Raw genomic sequence first — 15,645 nt, 5'->3', positions numbered from 1 at the left:
AAACACAAAAACATACCTGACTGCTGCCGAAAAGCTGCTACAAGTACATCCATATAATGTTACGGTGGATATCATTTATATAGGACTAGATGCAATACAAATTTGGTAGTGTTAGCAGCACATATACAAAAAGCTAGATGCGAGCGTTATAAACGGCCGCCATCTTAAAGCAGTACACTTCCCTGCAAGGCTGTTGTAGCGAACCTTCCAAGCAAACCTAATTAACTTTTTATCTAAAATACTCCTAAATCGGTAAAATATTGACTTGAATCTATCTTTAAAATAGTTTTAAAACTTTCACATGTCGAAAGTAGACAAAAGGGAAATTATGGAAAAACGGGAGCAATTTTAACAAATTTAACGGTTGATTCACAACATTAAATTAATTGAATGTAGTTTAAAGCGGCTGATACAGAATGGGGACTGGAGTTTTTTATTTAATGTTATTTTTGTAGATTTGTTTACTGCTCTATGTTTACTTGATACTGAAATAGTAGTGTGGTTTAGCCTGAGAGTATTTTTGAACAATTTTGGAACTAATCTACAAAAGATTTAAAAAAAAAAAAAAAAAATTTTTTAAAGAGGAAAAAAAAGGAGGGGGTGCATCAATAATCATTTTATAATCGAATTGGAGCCTCTGAATCGTAATCGAATCGTTAGGTGCCCAGAGATTCCCAGCTCTAATTATTATTATTAGTATTATACTACTTCATTATTCAAACTAGGAACTATTTTCTCCACTAGAGGGCTACTATTATTATTGTACTACTTCATCCACGTTCGTGTTTTTATAGTGCAAATTACATGATACATGCCAAGCAAAGTCCATTTGGCAAATATTCCAGGTGATTCTTTGCTTCACTTTATCTAAAGTGAAATGTTGCCATGTTTTAGGACGATCGTGTGCCTCGAGTCACTCGACGCTGCCATTGTTGTATTAATTTACAGTCTGTACTAGAGCTGGGAATCTTTGGGCACCTAACGATTCGATTACGATTCAGAGGCTTTGATTCGATTATAAAACGATTATTGATGCACCCCCCTCCTTTTTTTTTTTTTTTTTAATGTTTTGTACATTAGTTCCAAAATTGTTCAAAAATCCTCTCAGGCTAAACCAAACAACTATTTCAGTATCAAGTTAACATATAACAGTAAACAAATATACAAAAATAAGAGTAAATAAAAAAACTCCAGTCCCCATTCAGTATCAGCAGCTTTAAACTACATTAAATTAATTTAATGTTGTGAATCAACTGTTAGTTGTTCAAAATTGCTCCCGTTATTCCATAATTTCCCTTCTGTCTACGTTTGTCAAAGTTTTAACACTATTTCATCATTTAAAGATAGATTCAAGACAAGATTCTGCCGATTTAGGAGTATTTTAGATAAAAAGTTAATTAGGTTCACTAAAACAGTCTTCTCGAGAGGTCTACTGCTTTAAGATGGCGGCTGTTTACTTTCGCCGGAAAGTCTGTCATTTCGCATCTCTGTTCAATAATACATGTTCTAACACAGACTTCGTCTGTAATTTTGCATCTAGTTCTACATATATATATGATATCTACTGTAGCCGTATGTTTGTAGCAACTAGCAACTGGGTGTTGTTTGTAGCGGCTGTCGGCCGCAGTCAGGTATGATTGTTTTTTTAATCTACCGGCATGAGTTGAACATGATATTTACTCTCGTCATTGCGTCTCAAAGACCGTGCTGACTGTGTTTTACTTCCGCTTTACCTGGTATAATTCAATAATCGGAATTTGGATATTTGTGAATCGTTCTCGCATCTTCCAGGGCCGAATTGCGATTAATCTAAGAATCGGAAATTTCGCACGCCTCTGGTCATGCGCCTACATGGAGTACACCCACAGTTAGTTGCCTTCAATAATTGATCATCAAATTTGTTGGCAACAAATTTATTAATCGATTATTATCAAGTTAATCAATTAGTTGTTGCAGCCTTATGGTAGGTCTTCATATCTAATAAATCGCCAAATTGCAAGCTGACTCACGTAGTTCACTTTCTTCTATGTGTCGTTGCAGCTTTTGATTCTGTGGAGGAAAAAAATTTCGTTTTCATTAACTTTTTTTTTTTTTTTTTTCTCAAATAAAACACACTGCTTCATATTTTGCGCCATCTTACTTCAGCCGTTTTGGCTTCCAGTGTCTGTTGCTGTTGAATAATCTGCTCTTTTAGGCTGTTCATCTCCGATTTCAAGTAGTGTATCTGTGATTTCTCTTCACTGTTTGATTGTAACTCTGGTTTAAAAAGTAAAAAACACAAGAGCAAAAAAAAAAAAAAAGGTAATTACAGGGCAACTGAATTGTTTTACATTCAAAAGGATTTTCAAAGGACTATGACTTACGCATATCATTCTCGTCAGGGTGACGCCTCTGCATGTGACTCTGAAGAAATGAAGTGGTGAGGAACTTCTTGTTACAAAATGCACACTAAAAGACAATAAAAACGGGTATTAATAAGGCACAATACAGCTCATTGAAGTTTGATGTTTGTCATTGTTAGTCGTTTCTGAATACTCAGATACCGTGGCAATTTATTAATTTATTACAAAACATGCATTTGTTTTTTTGACATTATCATTGATTATTTTGATGCCGTTTAGCCATTTAAAAAAAAAAATTAAAAAGACAATCTTATTTTGTTGGTTTGTAGCCCTTAAATTTAAAAACAATCATAAAAATCCCAATCTTTTTCACCCAATTCAGATGTGCTTGGGCACGATATCTAATCGCGTGATCGGATTGGCGACATCTCGAATCGTAAAAACACACCTCCTTAAAACTAACTAAATTCCCTTGTTTTCAGTGTAAATCTACTACAAATAAGTGAAATTATCTGCCAGTCAAGAAATTTTACTCAGATTTCTTGAAAGAAAAATAGCTAGCTGAAAATAAGCTTCACATACTTCTTTTACACAATAAATTTGTATATTTAATCTTAAAAAAACTTGTGTGTCAAAAATGCTCTTAATTCAAGAATAGATATTGTTCAAAACATTATTTGAAAGCATTTTTTTTGTTGATTTAGGTGAAAAATGACCAACTTTTAGATGAATGGTCTTAATAAGAACAAATAGCAATACTTAACGTAAATGGAATAATCTGATGCATTAATATGATAACTGGATTTAAACAATCAAAACGAGATGTAGAAAATGATTTGACTAGATTTAAGAAAAATAAACTGATTAAGACGTTATAAATCTGCAGGGCACACCGCTGGATTATTGCTTATAGCCCTTAACTCATTCACTGCCATTCAAAGAGATAGACGTTAAATTCCTTTGAACAGGGAAACCTGTCATTGAGTGATCTTGTTGCGTGATCGAACAATCGCTGCCAACCCTCCCAGCCAAAATGGATTGGACGTCTACTGCGGTCAATTGCAGCCATTGAGTTGATTCTTGACAAAAAATTAAAATTTTATATCTTTATGTTTGAAGCCTGAAATGTGGCGAAAGGTTGCAAGGTTCAAGGGGGCCGAATACTTTTGCAAGGCACTGTATATACAACAAAGTGCCTTTGGGCTATGTATAAAAGTACAGCTGTGTATTGGAGTACAGCGAGTTCACATATATTACAACAACTGCCTTTGACAATAAAGAGCCTTAGAGAGTGCCTTTAGGCTATGTATTAAAGTAAACCAATCATATTTGGACACGAGATTCAAACAACAAGTGAACCAATAAGATTGCAGGCAGTGTGTCCACCTCTGTTCCCACGTGACATGCGCCAATAAATAGCCGGACATTTTCGGGCCGCGTTAGAGTCTTTAGAGTAGCTAGAGTCGTTGGGGCCATGGATGTTCCTGCGGTTGCCTGTCCTGTATTCCTTTGTAAACTCTGCCGGGGGTGTCAACTCTCCGCCCGCTTATCAAACGCTAAGGGTTTTGATTGCTATTCTCAAAGGAATATCTTGTAACAGTAGCGCGGGGATCTAGAAGTGACAATCTATATATCTAGCGTTCACAAAAGTGTGTGTAGCGCGGGGATCTTAGAAGTGACAATCTATATCTAGCGTTGTTGTGTTTGCTTTGTTCTTTAACCATAGCGCGTAGCGTTATTGTTGTTTGCTTTATATTTGTTTTCTTCGTTTTCCTACCAAAGTTTCATTTGCAATTTCTAATCAATAAACATTGTCTATTTCGCAAAAGTGTGCCTGTTACTGACTCACTGCGAACCTGAAACGAAATTTCTTTCATAAAAGTGTGATCCGGAAATTTCGTAAAAATTTCGTAAAACAGGCGGGCCCCCCCAGGGGGGCGCAGAGAGATGCTGGGGGTGGCGCATGTGACCTTGGGAAACATACTTACTGTCGTACTAGAATAAAGTGTGGGTGGCAGTGCCGCTTTCATTTTCAGCGTGTGCGCAGTATTTTTGAACCAAACAAGAGCACACAGAAGAGCACTGGAGATATGAAAAGCTTAGACAGGGAAATGTGACTAAGCGTATGTAGCATCTAGCTTTTGGCTTTGACTTTTATTACAGTGGGAGACATGGAAAGACCAGACTATTTACTTTGTTTAAAAATGTTCGCAGCTGACAGCAGGATTCCAAAAATCCTCCTGGTTTGTCAATGTTACATCAGTAAACCAGGGAGCACTGTCAGCATCGTATAAGGTGGCATACCAAGTTGCTTTGTGCAAAATAACCCTACACCATAGCAAAGGAGCTGATACTGCCAGCAGCAAAAATAAAAACTGTCCCTCTGTCCAATGAAACTGTCGTTTTGTTCTATTATTTTTTGTTTTCTCGGTCTAATTGTTCGACATATTGTCCTCCTGAGTTAATGTTGCTAATCAATTTGAATTTATTATTATTTATCGATTTTATTAAATTTTTATTTTTCAGTATGAAACGGTCAAAAATATCTTGAGTATATTTTTCTCATTGGATGTTTTTTTTACGCTTTATTGTAAGTTGATCTATAGACCCTACCCACCGACGTCACAAAACCACGTGCTCGCTGTATGGTTCTGCCCACTTGTCCGTCATTTTGTCTCTGTATTAGCATTGGTTTCAATTGATCGAGGAATTTAAAATGCATTTCATGGAAGACCCGGTGCTTTCTGATGCCGTAAACTCACTGGATGTGTTGCATAAAAGGCGTTATGTGGAAAAGCTTCGTTCTATAGACCCTACTCACCTACGTCACAAAATGGGCGTGTCGCTGTTTCCGGCCGCCATATTGTACCTCTTTTTCAGACCTATTCTCATTGTTTTCAATTAGTCGAGCAAGTTATAGAGCAATTCATGGAAGCCCCGGTGTTATCTGATGCTGTAAACTCATTGGATCCGTTGCATAAAAGGCGTTACGTGGAAAAGCTTCAGTTTATCCATTCGCCAGATCCGTATTTGATGCCTAAATCGATGTTTTTCGACCTGCTGGCTTCGCCTGACATCTGATATCCTGATATTTACAACTATCTTGTCCACACAAAATCAGCCTATTCTCACGAAAGTTTGAAAAACTTTAAGAGCTTGGAGGCTTATAAATGCTACGTTGCTGGTTGGGTGAAACATGTCCTCGTATACGAAAATTCGGCAGGAATCTTGTGCTCGGAAGGTGAGTTACGAAATTTTCAATTCAAAATCTTTTTTTCTTGCTAACATCCACTGTCAAGTCTAATGTATTTCATATCATTTGTCAATGGAGCTAGGGCTTTTAATGTTTATATGGTTTAGCGATAGCACTCTCACTATATACATATATAATACGTAATAAATATGAAGTGCGATAGCACTACTCCAGATTGTCCCTAGTTGAATTTATTTTTTGGCTTTTGACCTCAATAGTGAAATTGTAAATTAATTGTATGACAACTGTCTGATTATCCCCTTATAATTATATATTTTCAGGTAGTTCATTCACAACGTCTGAGTGTATGTTGTCGGCGATTAGCCTAGCAATGATCTTAATTGTGGTTGTCAGCCCAAAACCCTCTAAATATATATTAAATGCATCTTACCAGATATAAAATGACTACTACATAATCTGTGGTAGTCGTTTGGAGCCCAGTTTTCTCGTCGAATTGCAGCAGTCAATCTCGGTCTCCTCTTCGGGTCTCTCGGAATACGGTAAAAATTCAAGTCTCTCCGTCTATCTTCTCTGTTTTTGCAACCGACCGCCACACACGACTTCACCATTTTGATTATTAATGTTAACGAGCAGAAAAACACGCCATAATAGGAGGAATTTACGAAGCGCTAATGCATTAACATGACTAGTATCCGGACAACATGGCGCGGGGGCGTGGCTGTGACGTCACGTGAGTAGGGTCTATACAGTCGCCAGATCCATATTTGATGCCCAAATCGATGTTTTTTGACCCACTGTCTTCGCCCTGTCTGCCTGACATCTGCTACGCTGATATTATCTTGTCCACACAAAATCAGCCTATTCTCACTAAAATTTGAAAAACTTCAAGAGCTTGGAGGCTTATAAATACTTCGTTGCTGGTTGGGTGAAACAGGTCCTCTTCCACGAAAATTCGGCAGGAATCTATCTTGTGCTTGGAAAGGTGAGTTACGAAATTTTCAATTCAAAATCTTTTGTTCTTGCTAACATCCACTGTCAAGTCTAATGTATTTCATGTCGTTTGTCAATGGAGTTAAGGCTTTTAATGTTTATATGGTTTAGCGATAGCACTCTCACTACATACATACGTGTATGTTGTCGGCGATTAGCCTAGCAATGATCTTAATTGTGGTTATTTGTCAGCCCAAAACCCTCTAAGTATATCTTAAATGCATCTTACCAGATATAAAATGACTACTACATAGTCTGTGGTGATTTTTTGGTGCCCAGTTTTCACGTCGAATTGCAGCCGTCCATTTCGCTCTCCTCTTTGGATCCCTCGGAATACGGTAAAACTTCAAGTCTCTCCTTCCATCTTCTCTGTTAGTGCAACCAACAGCCACACACGCCTTCACCATTTTGATTATTAATGTTAAGGAGCAGAAAAACACGCCGTAAATAGGAGGAATGTATGTAGCCGTAACAGGTTAACACTATGTTTTGACGGACAATTGGGCGGTACCATTCAGGAGAGCGGAGTTGTGACGTCACGTGGGTAGGGTCTATATTACCTTTTTCACAATGTTATGCAGAGGTGTACTTACAAGAATTTTATATAGAAATGATACTACAGTAAATACTTACAGAGGCGGCAGAGAGGTGGGGGGGGGCGCGGAATGTTTAAGTCTTCCTGGGGGGGCGTAACATAAAATAATTGCGAAGTACTGGTCTAAAGCTAGGCTGTGCGAATTTCGTGCGAACTTCATGTTCCTTATCCAATTACTCGATTATTCGAACTAACTAGTTCATTGATTATTTGACTACGAAAATAATCGATAGCTGCAGCCCTTTTTTTAAAACCCAGATAACTCAAAGTAATATATTTTACAGCTGTAACTGCAATACCGTGATACCGTGAAACCCGTCAGAATATCATACCGGCACATGCCTAATTTTGAGTAACTGTCTTTCTAAAACTAGACGAAGACGAACACATTTTAAAATGACTAAAATAGGACTGAGACTAATAAGTACTTTGGTCCAAAAGACAAAAACTTAAACAAAAATTAAAAGGGCTCCCAAAAACAATACTGGACGTGATCAGGCCCCATTTCTGATCCTGTGATCTGATCATGGACATCCCTACGATGAATTATTCAGCAGTCACTGTTAGTGAACTGCTTGTGTACACCTAGCAACCCTGTCATGACACATAATCTTTCACCTTGACAACTGTTTGCCCCAGTCTGAGAGACAGTCTTTAAGAAATCTGCACTGCTCTATTGCAAAGGGGAACACCATAAACACAAAAGCCATGGAAAATTTTAAGTATAGAATTGTCATTGCTTGCGTGTCAGGAGACAGCTAGCCAGATTCAATAGCACTTGGCCCCCCTTTGTAAGTGGATTAAAAACTCAATTGAACTCACCATCTGCTAGGCAGCTGTAAATCTAACCCCTAGTGTCTAAAAACAAAGGTTTTCTGTTAATCATTGCTGAAAAAAAACAAAAAACACATAAAGTCAGTGGAGGTTCTGCAAATCTGACTGGATTTCTTTTCATTTCTAGGGTGATGCAACTCATTAAATATACTAGAACATAGGAGTGGGAACCTCTTGGTACATCACGATACGATTTGCGATACAAACGCAAATATATATCGATGATCTGACAATATGGCGATACAACGATTATCGATACATTGGCCAGAAAATCTTTCTAGGATATTCTACAAACAACTAATAAACAGAAAAACAAGCTTCTGCTGTGAATCGGTTTATCACTAGTAGACGTCCAATCCATTTGAACTGGGAGGGTGGCAGCGAATGAACATTCGTTCATTCGCTGCCATCCCTCCCACTTCAAACGGATTGAATGTCGACGGCCGTCAGTGGCATCCAATGCCAGGCAATGAGGTAATTTTGGGTCGTTTAATGACTCAAACTCAACTGGAAATTACCTGTAAATGCCCTAAAATGAACAGCAAGTGACCTGTAAATGCCCCGAAAATCGGACCGAATTACTTTGAATGCTCTGGTTTTGAATGGACAAAAGTTCTCAGTCTAAATGGATTGGGCGTCGAGCACCGTCAATGGCAGCATTAGAGTTAACTGAGACTAGGGCTGCAGCTATCGAATATTTTAGTAATCGAGTATTCTACTGAAAATACAATTGAATAATCGAGTAATCGGATAAGACATTTTTAAAGGTAAGGAGCAATTATTAATACACGAGAAAACAAGATACTACCCCTAATATTGACCCATTTTTAGACAATCAGTCTTTTAGATGTACATTGTTGAAAACAGCCAACAATTGCATCTAAAAAAATAAAACAACAAATTCACTGCTTTCACTCAATAAACTTAAGTTCTTATATATAAAAAAAAACAACAAAAAACTTGTTTCTTACCTAAAAATGTCATTACGCTTGATAAAACACATCACTTAAAAGTAGGGCTGCAGCTGTCGATTATTTTACTAGTCGATTAATCGATTAACTAGTTAGTTCGAATAATTGGATAAGGAACGTAAAAAAATTTAAAAACCTGAACTGAGTCTCAAACGGTATAAAAAATAAATGAGGATCTATGTACAACAAATGAACAATTGGCTAACTTACATAGCAAAAGTCAGCTAGCTTAAATGCTATAAAATGCTAAAGTTATTTGTTTATTTATTTTACAATTCTCTTAACAAATGGTTTGGACACATATTCCCACCAAAAAAAAAAAAAAAAAAAAAAAAAAAAAAAAAAAAACGGCTAAAAATACCTATAAACTAAATTATGAAAAAACATTAGTTAAAACAAAAACTTAGCTTATGTTGGATTTAACAGGGAGCAGCTGGATTCAGCAATGTGAAATAAGGCAGACTAGAGGGCAGTGTATCCACGCAAATCAATAAAACTAAATGCAAACACTTTCAAAACTAACCATTACAACACCACTTTAATTAAACGAATAGGCCTACTGGAAGCAACAAAATTTAATTAGATTTTTTTTTCTAATGGAATACTCGAATTAATAATTAATCGATTAATCGCAGCACTAACTGAGACATTATTATGGTGGAAGATTTTGGTAGCAACTTGTTGGTTCCATTTTTTTTTTTTTTTTTTTTTAAACATTGACACCTTTTTAAAATGATATCTCGATTCTTGGCAGGAGCATATCGATAACCTTTTGGGATACAAAGTAGGGTTGTTCCGATCATTTTTTGCTCCCGGTCCGATCCCGATCGCTTTAGTTTGAGTATCTGCCGATCCGGATATTTCCCGATCCGATTGCTTTTTTTTTTGGCTCCCGATTCAATTCCAATCATTCCCGATAATTTTTCCCGATCATATACATTTTGGCAATGCATTAAGAAAAAAAATGAATAAAACTCGGCCGAATATATACATTCAACATACAGTACATAAGTACTGTATTTGTTTATTATGACAATAAATCCTCAAGATGGCATTTACATTATTAACATTCTTTCTGTGAGAGGGATCCACGGATAGAAAGACTTGTAATTCTTAAAGGATAAATGTGACTTTGTATATTGTGACTAAATATTGCTATCTAGTGTATTTGTTGAGCTTGCAGTAAATTATACTCTAGCCATTTAACTGTTCTGCCCAAATGCATGATGGGAAGTGTAACCATGACTGTGCGTAGTGACACCAACTGATATATCTTCTCTGCGTTGAAAAATAACATATGGTATTAAGAAAAAGATCAACTACAACCTTTCATCCCCACATTGCTTCCCACGATATTTATAATTGTTGAGAGGGGGATTTTAATGCTTTAGCCAATTAAATAAAGGCTCCAAAGCCTGCCTAAATTCACTCTACTCATTTTACACTGCCTTTTAGCTCTATATATAGGTAAAACGGCGCCTTTATAGATTGAACGCGACAATGCGTGAGTGGGTCGTGCAGCGCAAGCGTTAATTGCATTAAATATTTTAACGTGATTAATTTTTAAAAAAATTAATTACCGCCGTTAATGCGATAAATTTGACTGTCCTACTCTAAGCCAAAACTAAAGACTCTGAATGAGTGTAAGACATTTTGTCTGTAACGTGAAATACAATTAGAAAACGATTTAATTAAAAAATATATATATATTAAAAAAAGGCATGTCCGATATTTTCTTGCCGACTCCGATACTTTGAAAATGACGTGATCGGACCCGATCGATCGGCATCTTTAATACAAAGTATCACAATATATCACCATTTCGATATTTTGTCACACCCTTACTACAACATAAATATAAAGAGACTATATCAAGTCAGCAATACCTTTTGGCTGTTGGTGATATGTGGCGCGAACAGGCTTTGCTGTTTACGTATAATTTTCCTCCGGTTCTTGAGCTCGGCCGTCATCGCCATCATGCTGTCGTCCTGCTTCTTCAACTGAGCCAGTAGCTGCTCGTGCTGCATGTTGGCGCTCGCCAACCTCTCCTCCGCTGCTTGCAGATTGACTGTGAGACATTCCTGACAATGGAGGAGCCACTCCACCGTAAGCTGAGCCAGCTGTAGGATCTTGATGAGCGCTCGGTCCACAGGGCTCTGACAGCGCTGACACCGCTCCCCGTCCAAGCTGCAGAAGGTCACGGTGCTTATGTGCTCCTGAAGGACATCCACCTCGAGCTGGCTGATCACCTGGTCAATATCTACAGCGTGGATCCGCCGCCAATCTACACTTTCCCGACGCTGGCGGAACCTAAAAGGCATAATGGCGGGTGGCGCGCCGGATGGAGCCATTCCCAGTAAAGACTGGACCTTTACTGAGCGCTGGCTGAGTGGGGAATTCAAGAGGGATGGGATCCCTGCTGACGAATGGTTCCCTTGGGTGTCACTGCTGTAGGGGTAGTAGACGCCGTCCTGAAATGGCTGCAACAGACAATAAACCCTGCCATTTACATGTGACTAGACACGCAAACCTGAACAATTCACGCATAATAAAGTGACCTACATTTTGGACAGTAGCATTTTCGTGTCAATTTGAATCTACCTGTTCTAGCCCGGATCCCTTACCATCTTTGAATCATTCAGGACTCCCGATGAGCCGTCGTCTCTCTGTGGTTCCGCCCTCTCGCAGCCACGAGGACAAACGCCGCGTTGCCGTGGAAACAGAAACCAGCTTCCCGAAGGGGACAAATGTTATCCAAACACTGCAGGTAATCACCTCAATGCTTCCCCAACACAAGCAGCGTTCAGACTGTGTCCTGTGGGAAAGAAATGCCGCTTCATAAACATGTGAAATCCACCATTTCGCGTTAGCAACAGCTAGCTTACCTGCAAAGCGCGAGGAGGACAATTTTTGAAAATGGTTGTCGGGTTTGTTCAATTCGTACCGCTAATCCCACGAACAATGCATGGGTGATGGAATCGGGGTTCGCATGACTTAAACATGCTTAAACTTGTCAGAGAAGCGCCAGTAATTTCGTAAGAAACCATAAAGTACAAAGCGTATTGTTGTTTTTTCCATTTCTAAGAGGGAAAATTCGTTCCCACAGATTTTAGTTAGCGTACACAAACCAACCGAGACCTTAAAAATGCCTATTATCGCAACGAACGTGAAAAGATGATATTAAAAAAATATCTTTAAAACATAATAAATGTAAAACAAACTTACAGTCGGGGTAGTCTTCGTTAAATAATATTTATACGACTTCGGAAAAGTTTCTCCCTGCGTTGACCCGAAGAATTTCGGGGTGACTCAGGGACTAACATCCGGTACCTTCAAAATAAATCAGATGATTTGAAGATTAAATTTACAATCAAACGTGAACATATTTCAAGTTAACATATTTCAGAAACAATGTGTTCAACATTTTTCCCATGAGAAATGTGTACAGGGAAAACTATTCGTGGAACGTTTAAAAAAAAAAAAAAGAAAAGAAAACGACCTCTGTGCTTATATTAACTTCGTCTTCGTTCGTGTAAACGACAAGTTAGGAAAATGCCATTTCTGAATTTGGCTAAGTGGAGTGGTCATTTTATATTCTGTTTAAATTTCAAGTCATTTGAATGTGTGACTATTTCCAAAAACAGGTCCATAGTTTTACTGATCTTTGTAATGGAAATACAACTTACATCGCGAGTTTTTCAACGGTTTTCCCGATGAATTGTGGGCATAATGTGGGTAAAAACAATCTCCACACTTCCGGTACCATCAAAGTAAAATCATATGACGAATTTGCCCAAAGTTCCCCCACATTTTTAATGTCTTATGTTCTCGTTGCTCCCCTCCATTACTTTTGTTTTGCTAATGTTGGCGATTGAGACGACAGCAAAAATGGCGTCTTTTGTCATTTTCCCATAATGAATTTGGGGAGGATAAAAGCATAATGTCCTTACATTTCCGGTACCTCCACAGTAAGTATGATGGCGATACGTTCTATTCAGTCTCTGATACGTCTCTTGTTGTTGTTTTTATTACGTTCATTCACCGCCAGTCTGAACTGGACGACAATTGAGAAAAATTACCTCTTTAGTCTTTTGAAAATATTAGTTGCATTTCATGTTAGAAGTCCCTTTTTATTATTATTATTATTGTTATATATATTTATATATATATATTTAACTGAGTCTATACAAATTTTGGTTGCTTAGCTTTCATGCAATAGGCATTTTTGATATTCTTATATTCGTGGTTTCAGAAATGGCTCATATGAAAGTTAAGACCCTCCTAAATTATGTTGAATGTACAAAAATATATGTTTCACCGAAAAAAGATGTATCATTTAATGAAGACACAAAGGTCAAATTTTGGCAAGACAAAAGTTTTGTCGCCTACAGAGAGTAGCGTGAAAATTGAACAAAAAATGTACTTCAAATACAAAAATATGTTACATAATAGTATTTTGTATAACTTCCATGGGCTTCGGCAAGGATTCATACAATTTATTGATGAAGTCATCAGGAACATCAAAGAAAGCAGTCTTGCATGCCTCCCAGAGTTCATCAGCTTTCATGGGTTTCGTCTTCCATGCTTCCTCTTTCATCCTACCCCAGACATCCTCAATGATGGTCATAACTGAAAAAAAGATTTATAATTTCATAAAGACATAAAGGTCAAATTTTGGCAAGACTAAAGTTTTGTCGTCTATAGAAAGTAGTGTGAAAATTGAACAAAAAATGTACTTCAAATACAAAAATATGTTACATAACATAAGCGAATTAAGTAGTGGGGCTTTGAGATCCAAATTTAATATTTTGTATGACTTCCATTTGCTTGACGGACTGCATCCATGCGGTACGGCAAGGATTCATACAATTTATCGATGAATTCATAAGAAACATCAAAGAAAGCAGTCTTGCATGCCTCTCAGAGTTAAATCAACATTCTTGGGTTTCGTCTTCCATGCTTCCTCTTTCATCCTGTTCATGTCTGGTGACTGGGCTGGCCAGTCCTGGAGGATCTTGATCTTCTTTGCCTTGAGGAACTGTGAGATAGAGATTGTAGTATGAGTACCATCCCGCTGCAGAATTTGTCCCTTTTTATGGTTAGGAATGTAAGAGGCAGCTAAGATGTGTTGATATTTCAGACTATTTATGTTGCCTTCCGCCCTGCAGATCTCTTGTACACCCCCATACTGGATATAACCCCAGACCATGATTTTGCCACCACCAAACTTCACTTTTTTGTGGATTTTTCAGATGAATCTTCCATTGAATTATACCACAGTCACCGCAAATATTGCAGAAGACCTACTGGATCCCGCATGGATCCGAGATTCACTCAGAAAACAGTGAAGTTTGGTGTTGGATGCAGTCCTTCAAGCCCATGGAAGTCATACAAAATATTCAATTTGGATCTCACAGCACCACTACTTAATTCGCTTATGTTATGTAACATATTTTTGTATTTGAAGTACATTTTTCGTTCAATTTTCACACTACTTTCTGTAGGCGACAAACTTTTCTCTTGCCAAAATTGGACCTTTATTTCTTCATTAAATGATCAATCATTTTTTCAGTGAAACAAATATATTTTTGAACATTCAACATCATTTGGGAGGGTCTTACCTTTCATATGAGCCATTTCTGAAACCAATCGAATAATTAAAAGTCGGATTATTAGCTATTGTTTCTACAAAAAGGATAAGCGACAAGACTTTCGTCAGGGACTATACATTGTCTTTTGCTTTTAGCCTTAATGTAGCAATGCTATCGCTGTGTACAGTGTGTACCGTAATTTTCGGACTATAAGCTGCTACTTTTTTCCCTCATTTTGAATCCTGCGGCTAATAGTCTAGTGCGGCTTATATGTTGATTTATTTGGGTAAATAGGAAACACATTATTTGACAGCGGCGTCATAAGACTGACATAAGACCGTTATAATTATGACATAACACTGTCATAGGCATTTATAAATGCTTATGACAGATGCCATTAAGTGTCATCTGGCAAATTATGTCACTCACTCCATTTATGTCCAGCTCAGATTTTTTACATCCACTCAAAAGTTAGATAATGTACCTTATTAAATTAAATGACATCTGTCATAAGCATTCATTAATGCCCATGATAGTGTCATGTCATAGTTATGACGGTCTTATTGCAGTCTCATGACGCCGCTGTCAAATAAAGTGTTACCAAATACCATAACTAGCAATTAATGAAACAACCGGAACAGTAACTGAAGAAATCATAGTACGGAAAATGAATTTTGATTGGTTTTTACATCTGTAGCACTGCAATGGATACTAGAAGGCATTTTGGTTGACAACAGTGTTGACAGCAGGATGACTGTCTCCCAAGGGAGCGGTGATGGCCAAATGAAGCTTCTTGAAACAATGAAGCTTTGCAGCCATTTGGTTCCAAGCTTCATGGTGGTTCATTTGGTATTATGACAGTCTTATGATACTGCTATCAATTAAAGTGTTACCGGTTAATATCTTTTGATGTAAATATCCCATAATACAGTGAGGACAGCTGCAGCTTATAGTCCATATATACATAAAGGTCTGCAGCTATCAATTATTTTAGTAGTCGATTAATCTATCAACTAGTTAGTTTGAATGTTCAAGTAATCAGATTAGGAACACTGAATGCGTTGCAGAATCAATTTTTGGAGATATAAAACATAGGCTTGCTAAGATT

The 15,645-nt window shown here is 37.5% G+C and overlaps 1 protein-coding gene across 9 annotated transcripts in view; it reads right to left on the bottom strand.

Annotated features, from left to right (window-relative positions):
* Positions 1-12,981, bottom strand: part of dzip1 (DAZ interacting zinc finger protein 1) — a 59,404-nt gene extending 46,423 nt beyond the window's left edge. For 3 of the 9 annotated variants that reach the window (XR_009061774.1, XR_009061775.1, XM_057826273.1), the window contains exons 1-7: positions 12,633-12,981; positions 12,172-12,276; positions 11,571-11,761; positions 10,833-11,426; positions 2,364-2,448; positions 2,141-2,256; positions 2,010-2,049 (exon numbers count right to left, since the gene is read on the bottom strand). Coding sequence is in view for 2 of the 9 variants with exons in the window: in XM_057826273.1 (XP_057682256.1) it covers positions 2,010-2,049; positions 2,141-2,256; positions 2,364-2,448; positions 10,833-11,426; positions 11,571-11,573 (838 nt within the window). In the remaining 7 variants the exon portion in view is untranslated. Of the gene's footprint in view, positions 1-2,009; positions 2,050-2,140; positions 2,257-2,363; positions 2,449-10,832; positions 11,427-11,508; positions 11,762-11,831; positions 11,947-12,171; positions 12,540-12,632 lie in introns of those variants that run through there. The other 6 variants (XR_009061769.1, XM_057826262.1, XR_009061777.1 and 3 more) reach the window with 5 other exon arrangements.
* Positions 12,982-15,645: the final 2,664 nt, after the last annotated feature.

The sequence above is a fragment of the Corythoichthys intestinalis genome, chromosome 2, assembly GCF_030265065.1.
Source record: "Corythoichthys intestinalis isolate RoL2023-P3 chromosome 2, ASM3026506v1, whole genome shotgun sequence".
NCBI lineage: Eukaryota > Metazoa > Chordata > Actinopteri > Syngnathiformes > Syngnathidae > Corythoichthys > Corythoichthys intestinalis.
The sequence above is the reverse complement of the archived record's forward strand: the minus strand, read 5'-3'. Positions and strand labels throughout refer to the sequence as shown.